General features: G+C 50.2%; 2 protein-coding genes across 2 annotated transcripts; both read left to right on the top strand.

Annotated features, from left to right (window-relative positions):
* The first annotated feature begins 81 nt into the window (after positions 1-81).
* Positions 82-4,399, top strand: CSUI_001945 (dnl zinc finger protein). Its single transcript, XM_068062148.1, has 4 exons — positions 82-1,718; positions 2,490-2,541; positions 3,250-3,351; positions 3,904-4,399. The coding sequence occupies exons 1-4, from the start codon at positions 696-698 to the stop codon at positions 3,972-3,974; spliced, it is 1,248 nt and encodes a 415-aa protein (XP_067925874.1). The 5' UTR covers positions 82-695; the 3' UTR covers positions 3,975-4,399.
* A 1,407-nt stretch (positions 4,400-5,806) lies between these two features.
* Positions 5,807-14,421, top strand: CSUI_001946 (noc2p family protein). Its single transcript, XM_068062149.1, has 7 exons — positions 5,807-9,945; positions 10,556-11,164; positions 11,392-11,526; positions 12,126-12,289; positions 12,575-12,660; positions 13,241-13,521; positions 13,989-14,421. The coding sequence occupies exons 1-7, from the start codon at positions 7,891-7,893 to the stop codon at positions 14,031-14,033; spliced, it is 3,375 nt and encodes a 1,124-aa protein (XP_067925875.1). The 5' UTR covers positions 5,807-7,890; the 3' UTR covers positions 14,034-14,421.
* The last annotated feature ends 76 nt before the right edge of the window (positions 14,422-14,497 follow it).

The raw sequence follows: 14,497 nt of genomic DNA on the forward strand, positions 1-14,497 counted from the left end.
GACAGCTCCGCATGCACCGGATGAGCCAGTATGCGCATGCAGCAGACAGCACATGAGAATCGATTACTTCTTTCTTTTCAACGTAGCACTTGCAGGAGAAAGAATACTCCGAGGTACACCACGCGAGTTCATCACATGTCTGATTAGTTTTTCTGTTCCGTCGTGTACCGTTTTCGCTTGCCGGTCGTCGTCCTGGTCCCCTAACTTGTGTTTTTTCTCTCACGAGGGACACGGGGGGCCAAGAGCGCTCAAGCTTACAATATGACAGCCATTGAGTCTGTCCCACGTCCAGCCAGAAGGCGAAGAGCGGGGGACAGTAGTAACAGGTATTGTCTGTCACAGATTCCGTTGGGCACCTGTTCACCTTTTCAAGAAGGACGGACGAGCAGTCCTCTCTTCCATTCTGCCTTCCTGATGGATGACTCCGTGTCAGCCCCGTGACTCGACCTTCCTTTTCTCTCAGCTTTCAGACTGGTTCATCTCTTTCCTTCTTTCGTAGCTGTTCTGTTCTTTCTGATTGGAGCCTTATGATCGGATGGCCCGGGCTCTAGGGTTAGTACACCACTGAGTCCTCCGTCTGTATCCCCAGTTTCCTGTTCCTCACCGTATGACTCGCTCCTCTTCTCCTGGGTCGCGGGCCTGAATCACCATACCCACAGATTTGTAGGGAGAGATCTGTTTCTGCTTTGCTAAGAATGAGAGGATTCTCAAGGCAGCAAGGTCACATTGAAAGGATTGTCCGGGTCGTTCCAGACTGGAAACAGGGTATCCCTCAGTGTCTGACGGCCAAGCGATGCCTTTCTTCGAGTATAGTCAGTTTCCCAACACCAGGTGGCGATTCTATCGCTACGGGCTTGACAAGCACCATGGAGACCCCCGGACGTCTACATGTACCGAGATGTGCAAGTCGAGGATGGGGTAGTACATGCACATTTATGCTGAATCACAAACTGACCCTTCCAAGGACTACAAGCATTCCCTCATGCCAACATCGCCTTCTTACTTCTTTCTCTGCAGCTTCTCAATCACTTTTTCTTTCTTCTCGATGGTCTACGACGATGCAACATTCATCAATTCCTTCAAGTATACCTAGAAACCCTGGGAATTTTAGTAGGACAACACAAAGAGACTTCCTGTTCTCACATGAAAACACCTCTTGTGGTACTTCACCTCGTTACTTGAGAGGCGTGGTGGCCTTGTTCTCTTCAAGACCTCAGGCACGTCGGCTCTCACCACCACTGTTTAATCCTCTTCACTTCTTTCGTTTTTCTTGCTGCTCTACGCCAGATCGATCTATTCGCAGATTCAGTGACGCTACTCGGACACCTCCATCGTGTTGCGCTGAGAAAGGCTCTATCCGTCCTTCTCACTCTAGCGTCCAAGGAGAGACCACCAAACAAGACAACTGTGTTATCAACCCTCTGAAGAAAGGCACTGGACACGAACCATCACAGAGAGCCGAAGGTGATACTAGTTCTGATACATCGAGCACAGACCCAGCTGTGAGTCGTGAAGCCCACTCTTCAAATTGCTCTTCGCGTCCTTCTGTTAGGATTGACGTTTCAAAGATTCCTGGGACAGGTGGTCGAACAAGCAGTGCATCAGAGAGTCCTCAGGAATCCCGTGAAGAAGATACGAGTCCGGAAAACTCAGATGTATATGTCTTGATCTTTACATGCAGCCCATGTGGAAAGAGATCTGCGAAGAAGTTTTCTAAGGTAAGCAAAACAAATGTGCTGGCGGACAGTGTACTCACGATAGGTGTTAGTGATGCTGTTGAAGAGACAACACACCGGGCGCAATGATGTAGTAGTACTTTGTCTCGTTATGCATTACTATGGCCACTGTGTGATAGAGAAGGAAAGTCTCCGTAGTCATGTGTATAGGCCGTCTGTACACCCGATCCATAAACGTTATCACATTCCTAGGTCTGGTGACTGCAAGGCCTTGTTCGGGTTCCCTGTCGATGGATTACTTGGTGTCATACCTAAGACTTCACGGATCTGATCCTGAGAGAGACCAGGGTCGTGTATGTTCACTAGCCTCCCCTGTAGTATGCAGTTGTGTAGCCTCTGTCGGACATCATCAGAGAAACTCGTCGTTCAGGTAGGTGATGTACATGGTTAAGGAGCCAGCGTTTCTCCTGATCTCCTGGATTTTTCGCAGACTACTGAACAGATTGTCTTCCCATACACAACGAAGCGAAAGATTAGATCTTCAACGACTAGATGATAGCAGGCTAAGACGTTGCTATGACAAAAACAGGTCGAACATCTTTTTCTTTTTGTATTGGATGAGGCTACTTTATTCAGTCTGCTTTTGAGTTCTCCTGTTTCTCTCGTTCATGGTCACTACCGAAAAATGTCTACGAAAAAGTAGAATGAGGATGTATTGTGGTGTAGACCGCTTCGAGACATTGTTGACGTTCATGCTCTTTCTGAAGTGTTTCTGAGCGCTTTCCTTTCTGCCTCTCGTCTTCTTGCTTTCAGAAGGCCTACCACAACGGGGTCGTCATTGTCAAGTGCCCTCACTGTAGTTCCTGTACGTCATTCTCAAATTCATCGCTCTCCCTCTCTTTCTGTTTTATCTACATGATTGATGTTTTTCTTTTTCCAAACCCGACGAAGTCTCTCTTTAGGTTTCACCAATGCGAAAGCCATAGTCCCTCATGGATAGAAAAGGCAAGACCTAAGGAGGGCCTAAGGACCTTTTCTTGTCTATCAAAGGAAATGGAGGCATTGAAGCCAACACCACTTCCCCACTGCTAGCAGAGCTGGACTTCTCAAGTCAGCATTCTCGGTAATCTCCACCCCCTCCTCTTTACACCTTATGCAGTGTTTCTACGACGACTGCAGTATGTACATAGGGCATGAACAACTAGTAGGTCTCTCTCCGACATCCCTGGCGGCCTTTGTCCGCAATGTGGCGTCTACCTCAATCGGTCCGACTCACTGCATTGTGTGGGGTTTTCACCGAGGAGGTGGGACGCATGGTGAATCAGCAGCAGCCAAATGACTATCTCGGGAAAGAAAAAGGTGGCTGATCTTGCTGTGTTAAAGAGACCGACAATCGCTCATGACCGTAAGATTCACCTTACTACTGAGCGGTGTCACGAGCTGTTCTGGAGTACCCAGTCAGGGTTGTCTTCTGTAGAATGAATGCTCAATAGAAAGACGCACATGAGATTTCCTCTGACTGTTTTATGGTTGACGCGCCTGGGATAACTGGATGTGTTTGTGCTGCTTGTAGTGCATTTGATTGCCGATCATTTTGGATGGTTCGGCGACTCTCCCCAGACCATAGAAGACATTCTTAAGGAAAAAGGTGAAAAGCTCCTGACAAAGCTCTCAGGTGAGACGTGACGTATGCTGAATCATTTCGCCTTAGCCTCAGTTGTTGTCGTGATGCTCGTCGGTCTACACAAGAAACCTTATGAGAAGTTCCGACAGCTTTGAGTCTGCATACTATCTGACTGACAGTGCAAGTTGTGTTTTCGTGTTGGAGAGTTGCTCGAACCGTCACCCTTGCAATTCTTGATGCGATGTCTTTTCTGGGAATGCAAGAAACTATGAGATCTCTAGAGAGGGGTTACGGTGATGCCGCTCTGTCTCACGGAAAAAAAGGTGGAGTACTATCTCGGACTCGCACTCACTACGAGCTTTTTGTTCTTCATGCGTTGTGTGGCCACTACTACACAATTTGTCCTAGGTCGACAAGTAGCCGTTCGGTGGTGTTGATTCGCTCACATCGCTAGCACGAAGTACGTTGCTCAGATATGCCAAGGGAAGGTCCTGTGAGTCTAGGAAGGAAAAGGCGGCACTTGGTGGCTGTAAAAGTACGGAGAACGGAACGCTGTAACTAACGACAGCGGTCGTTTACGTATGACCTTCTCCGGCTGTGCAGCTGAGCAGCTCGTCGATCTTTCAGATATTGCGGAGACAACAGAATCTTGTCAGGAAGGCAGGCGGGACTGAACGGACGCGGCTGCATGTAACTGTCCCGAGAAAATGGAAGCGATGCCGGCCAAGTCTGTGGCAAGGGGAGCGCAAACTTCACTTACTGGCCAGGTCAGGGTCGTTTTCGCAGTCTCGTCTGGAGGTTGTATGGTTAGACTGATCTCGAGCAGACGGATACACGAGACATGGTTGACACTTTAATTATGTATTTATGCGTAAAAGTCCATTCTGATGGGTAACGGGTGCGGAACGGCTCTGGTGTAATATGGGGGTTTGAAGGTCTGCAAAAAGCAGCGGGCCGGAGCTGTCAAGACAATCTGGTAGGAAAGTGTTGCTTGTCGTCCGACAATGTTTTCTCAGTATTGCTTGATGGGTTTCTCTCCGAGACGTCACGCCGAGTGTTGTGGTGGCACAACGTTGCACGGTAAAGAGTGGCTTCCTCTGTAAGCTAATCCTTACAAATGTGGAAATCCCACGTGGAGGGGAAGCACAAGAGCCTTCACGGACTCGTACTTGAGTGGTAACCCGCTGCAGTACTTGGGCCCAGCCCGCTCCAAGCGCGGTTGGTCGCTCACTCCACACGCGCAGTAGCTCTCGTTTCCACGCACGCTCTTCACATCCGATGCAATCAGAAGGCGCGAGTTGAGTGCGTGCACACATGGAACGTCCATAACACGAAGCCGCTCGGTTGCCGGACGAACCCCCCTCCCCACACGACGGCGTACCGGCCGAACTGTCTAACAGGCGCGTACGGTAAGCGCTTCGGTGCTGCTGATAGTTGACAGCTGCACACTCTGTCAACTTACAACGCGAATGGGCTACCGGTGACGCTGCGCTCAGCTTCGACACTCTGATCCGGAGCCTGTAGTGAATGACTTCTAACACCACTACGCAGCCAGGAGCTCCCGATCAAAATCTGATATAGCGGGCTTACGAAACAGCCGGCTGGTACCAAACTGGCTGGTGGAACAAATCGATCGAACAAAAGAGTCTTCGTCCGTGGGGTAATGAATAATTGGACTTTTCTCCGTCAGTCAAGGAAAACCTCCTGAGTTTGTGCCTCGCTGGACACCGGAGTAGCCGCACTTTACTAGTTAACCTAACAAGGTGTCCGGGTGGCTCAATTGACTCAGTCTTTTCTCTCTGTCTAACCCCATTCCGATCCCAGGCATACCCGCCGGTTGTCTGCACAATAAAGCAATGACAACGGACTCCAGGCACCTGAGAAAGGCCCTCTGTCCGGTGGGATATGCGAATGCGCGTTGGCAGACGGAGGGCCCGAAAGGGAAGTGTCAGGCCACACGGACGTCAGAGGACACCGCGCTCGTGGGCGTCTGCGCGTTCCTCAGTAATGCACAGCAGACCCCGGAGCTAGCGAAGCTGGGATGACCCTTGACTTCCCTGGAAGCAAGAGGACCTTACCTCCATTTCACTGGGCATCCAAAGAGCCCCTCATTTCACAGATACTCCCTTCACTGGACGGATACACTTCGCGATCGTGCAGGCCTGCGTTTCGTATTATTCGTACCCGGGCGAACAGGTGTCTAGACACTTCCAGAGGCAGATGCAAAGAAGAGCGCTTCGGGGTCGCATGTGGCATTAGGTTGCTGAGGCGAGTCAATCACTGTGTACGCCTGAGAAAGGAGAAATTTGTTTTGTGGCGGTCCTCTCCCAGTCTCCATGTGTACCTACTGACACAGCCCCCAGAGCGGGGTACACGGGTCTCCCTGGTACGCCGTAGCTGCTGTGCCTCGCTTTGCTAGCAACGACAGCCCCGAGCAGGAGCTGCGTCTGCTTTTCGATTGTTCGCTTGCGCGCTGTACGACTCAACTAGAAGGGATTCAGACATCAAATGATCGGTTTTTTCTCTGTTCAAATAGACAAGGACGTCTCCAACGTTACACGTGAAAGGTCTTGTTTTTCCTTGGCCTAGCGAGATATTTCGATGTACGGTCACAACACAGGCAGGTTTTCTACGTGTCTGCCAGGGCCTCAACATTCATACACTCAGTAATACCCGCAACAGCGGGGCCATATTGGAAGTGGTTGTTGTTCACCATCATTCACCATCGGAAGGTGACACGTCCGGTCTTTTGTTTCTGGAGGCTTTTCTTTCTGCCTACCATGGTGATCTCCTCTCTTTTCTCTACTCTCATTTAGTTGGTTCATTTTTGTCTTTCTTTTCCTCTTTGTCGTTCCACCGGCGTTACCCCGCCCGAGAGAAGCCAGCCGGGGTTGCGCGTGCCAGTCTCTGGTGGTTCTGTCGTTGGCTTCTCGTGAGGGGAGGGGGGGCCATTTCGAAAAGATACTGAATTGTTCCGTGTCACGCGAACTGGCATCAGCCCTCCGTCTCTGCTTTGACTGACGGCGGGAGATGCTTTAGATGTTTCCTTCACAGAGGAAACGGCAAAGCGGACTTCTTTCTTTCTGTTGCCTCTGGTCGTCGGGGTGCGGTGCGCTGTGCGCTTGCTTTTTCTTTCTGGTTCGGTATCCTCAAAATGCCTGTTGGCGTGTTGAGCTTGCTCGGCTGCTGTTGTAAGAGGACGAGAATACCGCATTCTGACATCGCTGCTGCTGCCATCGCACTTCGATCGCGGACGCTGAGTGATACTACCTCTCGAGAAGAAACTGAAGCGGCCGCTGCCCTTTCACTTCTGGGCGATTTGGATCGCAATTCGTCTTTCCACCTCGCTAGAGTAACTTCGTCGACGGGGTCAGCCCACGACAGTTTGTCTAGTTCGGCGCCAGAGACATCGTCGCCGTCTTCTGTCCAGCCGTTCACATGTTCTGACCGTGGGAGTACACCTGAGACGTCGGATGGACACTCTGGTATCAGTGGCAGTAGTAGCAGCAGCGGCGGGTCGAGAAGGTCACTTTTGCAGCCATCATCTGGCAGTAGCTCGGGAGCGTTCTCCCTTCTTACTTTAGAAGAGGCCCTGCGGAATCAGCATCATCATAGAAGTAGAGAAGAATCGGGTTTTTCTCTTGGTGGTAGACGGAGGGACTCCTGTGCTGAAGCAGGAAGTCCGGGATTCACGACAGACAGTAGTAGCAGTAACGGAAATGCTACACCAGTGAGCTTGGATGGAGACGAAGAGGCCGACTTGTTACCGGGGACTCCTACAACTGCCTCTTCTCCTTTCTCACGCAAATCTCACCGGCCTTTTATAGCTGAACAATTGTCGGACACGAAGAGAAGGACTGGCGGCAGTGAGGAAGAAGCAGCCCAGTGCAGCGAAAGGAATGAGGTAGGAGACGAAGGTGGGGTTGTAGCAAGTCTTCCTTCATCACTTCATTGTAATAGTGGAGACAATCTTAAGGAAGCGTCAGAAAAGATACTCCCTCAAAGCCCTTGTCCCACTTCTGCTTCAGCGACCTCCGAAGGTCTTCAGAACCAGGAGGAAGTGGAAAGTGTTCCTCAGGAAGAAAAAGAAGGCACGGATGAAGAAGATCAGCCGGATCGTGAAAAGAATATCTATGAGGGAGGATCTGATTCCTTAAGTTGCAGTAGAGAGGTGTCCGATCACTTCACTCTTCCGCAGTACTCGGATCACTCACTGTCTATCCGTTTACCTTCCCCTACCTCTGTTTCTCGTAATACTAGTGGACTTACAGAAGCCCCTGGAGGAGGGGAAAAAGATATATGGATATCAAAAAGTCCTCTAGCAGGTTCGTCAACAGAGATAAGAGACGGGGATACAGCTTCAGTCAGCGCTAGAGCCCCAGTAAACAACGACCATCCCGTCCACACAGAACCTGTTGCTCTCCCCTCTCTCAAAGCCGTAACATCTTCTTCTCATGTAACTAAAGAGGAGAATGTAAAGAAGATCCAGAAGGGGAAACAGTAAACTTTACTCGACTCCTCTTCCATTCGACACCGGCATAGCAACGGCAGCGACACTAGTACCGTAGGAGCAGCGACGATCTGGTCGGTATGCAGAACCAAGTGGCGAGCATGCAAAGAAGCCCAAAGAAGCGAGGAGAGATGGAGAACACGAAGAAGATGAGGAGGTTAGGAGGGGGGACCTCTCACATGTCCGTGGTGCGGAATGGGAAGAAGAATCAGGCAGGCGGAGGAATGAGGGCGGGAGGAGCCGATAAAGTGAAGTTACGTGTTAAAAGAAAAGATAAAGACTTTGCAAAGAAGAAGCTGGGGTTCGTAAAGGGACAGAAGAAACGCTTTTCTGTTTTACAGTATGATAAAGGGGAGAGGAATGAGGATGAGTTGAGCGATAAGAATGAAGAAAGTGATCTAGATGCGAACGAAGAAAGCTCCATCTCTTCAGCTCCGTCGGCAAAGAAGAAGGTTCACCGCCGTGACCGGGGTAAGAGTAGCAACGAAGAGCGTGTTAACGAGGAGTATTCGAGTGGTTTTGATACAGATGAAGAAGATGAAGAGGACGATAGTGATGTGGATGACGATCAGGACAATTATACTGGGGCTGATTGGTTAGCCGATGACGATGAAGAGGCTTGGAGTTCTTCTTCAGAAGACGAGGACACGTCTCATGACTCAAGGCAAACTACTAAGTCTCTTCGGATGGGTGTCCATACACTTGAAGAGAATCCAGAGGTCAATCAGGAATTTCAGAAACTTCTGGGGCAGAGGCTGATGAAAGACAAAGAGTTTCTTGACTTTCTTGTCAAGGAAGGTGAAAAAGGTTTCGGCGAGTCTGCGGAGGATGGTGAAGATGAGGAGGACGCGGTATCCGAGGAGGGAGCTGAAGAAAGTGAAGACGACGAAGAATCTTCTGGGGAAGAGAAAGGAGAGATGACAGAAGTTGCTGATGAAGACGAATCCAGCGAAGGACAAAAGAAAAAGAAAAACCTTCTTACGTCAGAGCGTTATGACCATCTCTGTCATGCTGCTGGTCTTCTGCCCTCCCCTCAGCAAACATCAGATGGCTCTCTCTCTGCTATAGCGGCGCCTTCTCTCCGTAGTCTTCAGCTTATTCTCGCCGCTTTTCGGTCAGCGGTCCGACAGACTGGGGTACCGTCAGCCACTCCTCAAGCCTCACATAGTAAGCTTCACAGTGGAACAAGCGAACTTCTGCTGGAGAGTAACAAGAAGTATAAGAACTCTAAAACAGGAGGGGATCACGTGGAAGGCAGTAGTCGCACGAGGCCTTCAGGAAGTCGACAAGACAGTCATAAGTTACAGAGAGGCGGGACTGCAGTTCAGAAATGCCTCTTTGTTATAGATGATGAAGGTCTTCGTCATACAATTCTACTCCGGACTGTTCAAGGATTCCCACACCTCATTACGCGTGTCCTGAGTGCGTCCGATGAAAACAATAAGACGACTCCGGGGAAGGCCTCTGTCAGTGAAGGGCATGCCAGAGGACAAGATGGTAATGATCTCTTCTCTCTATCTGCCGCGACCCAACACCCTCTCTGGTCCCGACTGAAGCTGCCTTTTCGGTGGTTTTTCTCGGATCTTCACCAGCTTCTCACCACTTTGCAAAGTCTCTCTCAGAGTGCTATGCGAAGTAAGGAATTACTCCTTCAGGTGTTACTCGCAACTGCTCAAAAGACACTTCTAGGTCTTCTTGTGACCATTGGCGGGAATCTCTGTCGGAGAGCGCTGCATGCAGTGGCGCGATGTTGGGCTTTCACTCCGAATCAGAAACAACAGCTTGCTGCATTTGCTGTGCTGAGGCAGCTCTTGATTTCACAACAAGCTTTCCTTACGGAGTGCATGGTTAAAGGAGCCGGGGAAGGCAACAAGAAGAAGTGGGGTGAAAGAGGAGGAGATGAAGGCGGGAGAAAACAACGGGCTGCACTTAGTTCAGCGGAGCGTCTTCAGCACACTGTTCAGCTGCTTTTAAGAGCCTATCAGCAGGCAGCGTCTAGAAGCATCGCAAGTAGTGGTGGAAGAAGCTGGAGGAGTTCAAATAGACTTCAGCTACTCCTTAATGAATTACAAGAGCTTCTGAGAGTTGTCGACGTGAATGTGTCTTACCGCGTTGCTTACCAGAGTGTCCGAGAGGTAAGCATTTGAATCCCCTCTTTCTGTTCGAAACTCCCCCATGTAGACTATCACCGTAGGTGCCAAGAGATGCTTTCATTGCATGTGCTTCTTGATGTTGGTGGTCCCGCCCCATCTTTCGATTGTCGCAAAGGACGTACAGCGTGGCGACGGACAGTCAGCTCTAGAGGTGAAGATAGCGTTGTCTCCATAGACAGAGACAGCAATGAGATGTTAACTTGTGTCTGGCGCGGTGACATCGTCTTTTCATTTCTAGTCCGATGTGTACGCTTGTCTTCACCGTTCTTTGATACTACTGCTGTGTTCTAGTTCGGCACGTTCTCATCAAATGTGGGTCTTCAATCTTTCCCCTCCTCTCTTTGTTGTTTCCCGGTATGATAAGTATCTCGTGTATCTCAAAAAGGCTTCTCACCCAGCTTCTGTTCATTCTTTGTTGTTGGAGGGTGTGGTTTGAGGCCTGCTGCTGAGACAGGGTGGTCGCAGGTTTTGCCGTTGCCTCTTGGATTTTATTGGCTCATCCAGAAGCTCCTTTCTGCAGTCTTGGGTTTCGTTGTGGGTCACGATGTCGTCCGCAATTCTTGTGTGTGATATGTGTTTCCCTTCCGTGCAGCTAGCACTGGCAGTTCGCAGTGTCATAGTGGCATCTAGTAATCTACGGTCTCCAACATCTCCTGCTAAAGCGAAGAAGAGCAAGGCGGCGTTTCTGCATGAGCGGCGGCTGACGAATGCTCAAAAACTCTTGTTTTCCTGGCCTTTCATCAGTACCGCTCGCCTCTGGGTCTCCTGTATCAACACCTTACCTCATCTGAAGCCACTAAGCTTCCCTCTTGTGTCTCTTTTGTGTGCCTCCTTGAAACTCAAACTTGCCTGTTTTCCATACATACCCTTCTGCTTGAGTGTTATGTATATACTGCAACGGCTGGCCGAGGCTACCGATCAACTGGTCCCTATTTCTGCTTACATATTCGCTGCTATGGACCTTTCCTTGGCTCAACAGCAGCAACTAGCTAGCGGAAAATACGTCGCTATTCAGCTGCAACAGCGAGAGCGACAGAAGAGATCGAGAAAGCAGAAGAGGAAACTTCGTGCTGAGACAAAGGCTGGTGGTGGGAAGCAAGGCGGCAAGAGCGATCAGTCCAATTTTCACTTGTTACACGTACGAGAGGCAGACCCTGAGATCACCTTGAGACTCTCTGCTGCCCAGCAACAATCGATGCACGTAAGGACAGTAGAAAGTACTGGGACTGAAGTTAGTTCGTGCCTGTGGCCTCACCGAGCATCTACGCTCATATGCATGATTCTCTGGTGACCAAGCATATCGCGAACAGTTCGACAGATTGCGCGAGGTGTTGCAAGCCTTGAGTTTGTGCGCATTTGCCGTAGGTGTTGTTCTCCTCGACTGCTCACCTTCCTTAGAGAGTCGTCTGCGTGTGAGCGTTATTGCAGGTGGTTGAAAGTCTGATGCAAGACCTTCATGGCCTCTTGACAGAACACCTCGGTTACCTTGTGCTCCATCCGGCCTTCCCTGAGATCTCGCTCCCTATTAAGCGGAGCCTGCGGCGCATTATGAAGTCGTCACGCGTAAGGTTCCATCATATATAGGTTACGAGTTAGGTTGTCTACGTACAGATTGTAATTCTGTTGTATGTCCTGTGTTGGGAATGATAGTGCGTCGCGTGTCCGTACTAGTTTCTGCGTCACAGCGGGACTTTCCGTCTCTCAGCAGATACGCCTCCAGGTGTCTAAGCGGATGTGCGCCCATATATGTAGCTACAAGTAACTTGCTCTGTACGCATATGGAGCAGCCGTAGTCGTTGTACTTGGCGCGGGGTGGCGGACCTGTGTGGTTTTCCAGCGGGATCGTTTCGTAGTGTTTCCGGTGTCTCATTTCCCAACATCTCCCCCGCCTGGTAGCATGCACGCAGGGAGCTCTAGCGGCTAGCGCGTATCCAATCTGGCAGCCAGCCGACAGTTGTACGTAGGGCTGCTACAGTAAACGATACGGGTGCCTGGGCCTCTGTCTCGTGAAGTGTTGTCGGGAATCCTTGCATCTTTCGACAGCCTGGGGAGGAATCTTAAGGTCTCTCACGACGGAAAGAGTGCTTGCCGGTTCGCTGACGAAAACCCCACCGACACCAGTCTCCGTCGTGTGGTCTGGTTCGGTGTGCTGTTGATTTCAGAGTCGTGTTGTAGCTAAGTCGCTGAAGGTGCTATTGGGCGCTATTGAGACCTCGACGAACGCAGTGCAGTCTCTTCGCTGTGATATGAAGGAGCTCCCTGTCGGGCGTGTTCAGATTTTCACTGAAAAAAAGCAAAAGGCTATGCTTCCGCTCTTCAACATGAAGTAAGTTTCAGGTATAGTGTCTACCACCATACCGTCCTTCTAGTCCTCATCACGTGGTCTTCAGCGTAGCTTCCTGATCGTCGGAGGGTAGTCTTCCTTGAATTTCCTCCTTTATTGAATCTCCCTTTTTCCTACGTGACCGAGTTTGAAACATTGTGTGGTAAGTACTCAAGCACGACATCGCAATCTGACGAGGTGGAGTAGCCAGTGAGGGACAAGGCATTATCAGACCGCGCTCCCTGGCATGTATATAACCTCACCTGCGGACAATCGTGCTCTTCGTAGGCACCAGGTGACGGAGGAGCGGCGCAGGTTCATCGAGGAAAAAGTGAGCGGAGAACTCCGAGCTGCGGCAGAGAGACGCCAGGCGGGTAAGCCCAACGAAAAGAGGATGCTTCTCTCAAGGCATACCCAATCACAAGGTCGGAGACGACGTATTCGGTAGTATGCTAAGAGATGAACTGCAAATGCGTGCCAACGCATACGTACATGCATATATATATACTCACTTGTATAAATATATGTATATATATATATATATACATATACGTATCTTAAGTGTACGAATTTCTATGTACGCATGGGTAAGTGTCTATGTCGTCATTAGTTTATGAGCCGTGCAAACACAGGTTTGAACCATCCAGCGAGTTGACCAAGCATGAGATTGATTTCTGCCGTCCTTTGGTGGCCTCGGTAGTAACAGTTTCCTCTAGACCACTCCCGGGTGTGTTAGTTTCAGGGGAATTTCATTATCCGTGTAGAATCAAGGCACAGCAAGGCGGCCTGGTGCGTCACAGCCCTCCGTCGAGTGTGTGTCCGTACTATTCGGTGAGTTGATCCAGTTGGCGCTAGAGATAGCTCTCACATTTTTTTTTCCAAGACCCGCATTTTCTCTTCCGTCCATTCTATGTCGCTGGCGTTACACGGGGTGTGTGTGGTTTGTCTCTGTAGAGGAAGAAGCACTGATGACACCGAAGCAGTTGAAACGTAGGAGACAGAAACAGCGAAAGGCGATGGAGCAAGAAGAGTTGCGGAGGCTTGGTGAAGGAAACCCTTCACAGAAGAAGAAGCGTCCTTTCAGTGAGCTGAACGGGACTGACACACTGGGAAGCAAGGCGCAAAGAGGTTCTGTTGATGTGATACATCAGTCCAGCAAGGATGAGAGAAGAGAGCGACAAGGAAAGCTCAAAAAACGAAGAGCGTCCACTGGGCGAAAGGCTGCGCCGCTGCAGGTAACATTTCCCATGAGAGAAAACAGGGGCGTCGCCTTTCAACGCAAAAGATAAGCGTACTGTTTCACTTTGCTGGGCTGTATCCATGTGGGTCTGTCTGTCTATCTGTCTGCATATCTATCTTTTGAGTACCGAGATGAGCAGACGTGGGTCGTTGCTGTGCCTAATGATTGTCGGAAAGGGGGGCGTCGTAGGGGTTTTGTAATTCAGTGTGTCAGGCGTGTCACTGGCAGATCCCCGCTGTCGTGTATCTTTGTCCATCGGTGAGACTGGATTTCTAGCCCGTTCAAGTGGCGTCTAGTAGTAACGGCATATCTTTCAAGCAGGGCTGCCGAGCCTAGCTGTGGTACTCGATGCGTGTGTCGGGGAAGGAGGCTGTGATTTCTCCTGTGTCTGGGTAAGTTCGCTCCACCGACAGCTGCCATACATAAAAGATGAACACGGCCGTCCTGTACTATGTTTCGCAGGATGATGTTCTTGAGGAACTTGGCAGCGATCTTGATGACCTGTAAGACCGGTGCGGAGGCGAGCGTTTTTTCAAGAAAGCAGCGTTAACTGGGAGCAACTGTGATCCACGACGATGGCCCTGTACTTGAAGGAGAATGGCAGGCTATCTCTCTGTGGACCTGGTTGGCCAGATTTCATCGAAAATAAGGACGGGGTTGGCGCATCGTCTGAAATGTAGGCAGTACGTATATATGTTCCTGATGTACTGGAACAAGCCGTTCCTGTCACTCAGAGTGACGACTGTAGCAGGCGTATGCCATGCACGTTTAGTTCTTTTTGTCGTGTTTCCGGCTGTCGTCGATGTACGGAGAGACTTGTGTCTAAGAGGTTCTGGGGTGTGGCCGAAAGTTACGTTTGCCCGAGGATTCCATTGTATATATGTGCCCCTCATGCGACTGCGATTTAATTCATGTTTTGAATTCTTTGAAAACTTCGGTAGGACTTCGCCTAGTTCTCATCCAGCTCGCCT

The sequence above is a fragment of the Cystoisospora suis genome (assembly GCF_002600585.1).
Source record: "Cystoisospora suis strain Wien I chromosome Unknown contig_810, whole genome shotgun sequence".
Taxonomy (NCBI): domain Eukaryota; phylum Apicomplexa; class Conoidasida; order Eucoccidiorida; family Sarcocystidae; genus Cystoisospora; species Cystoisospora suis.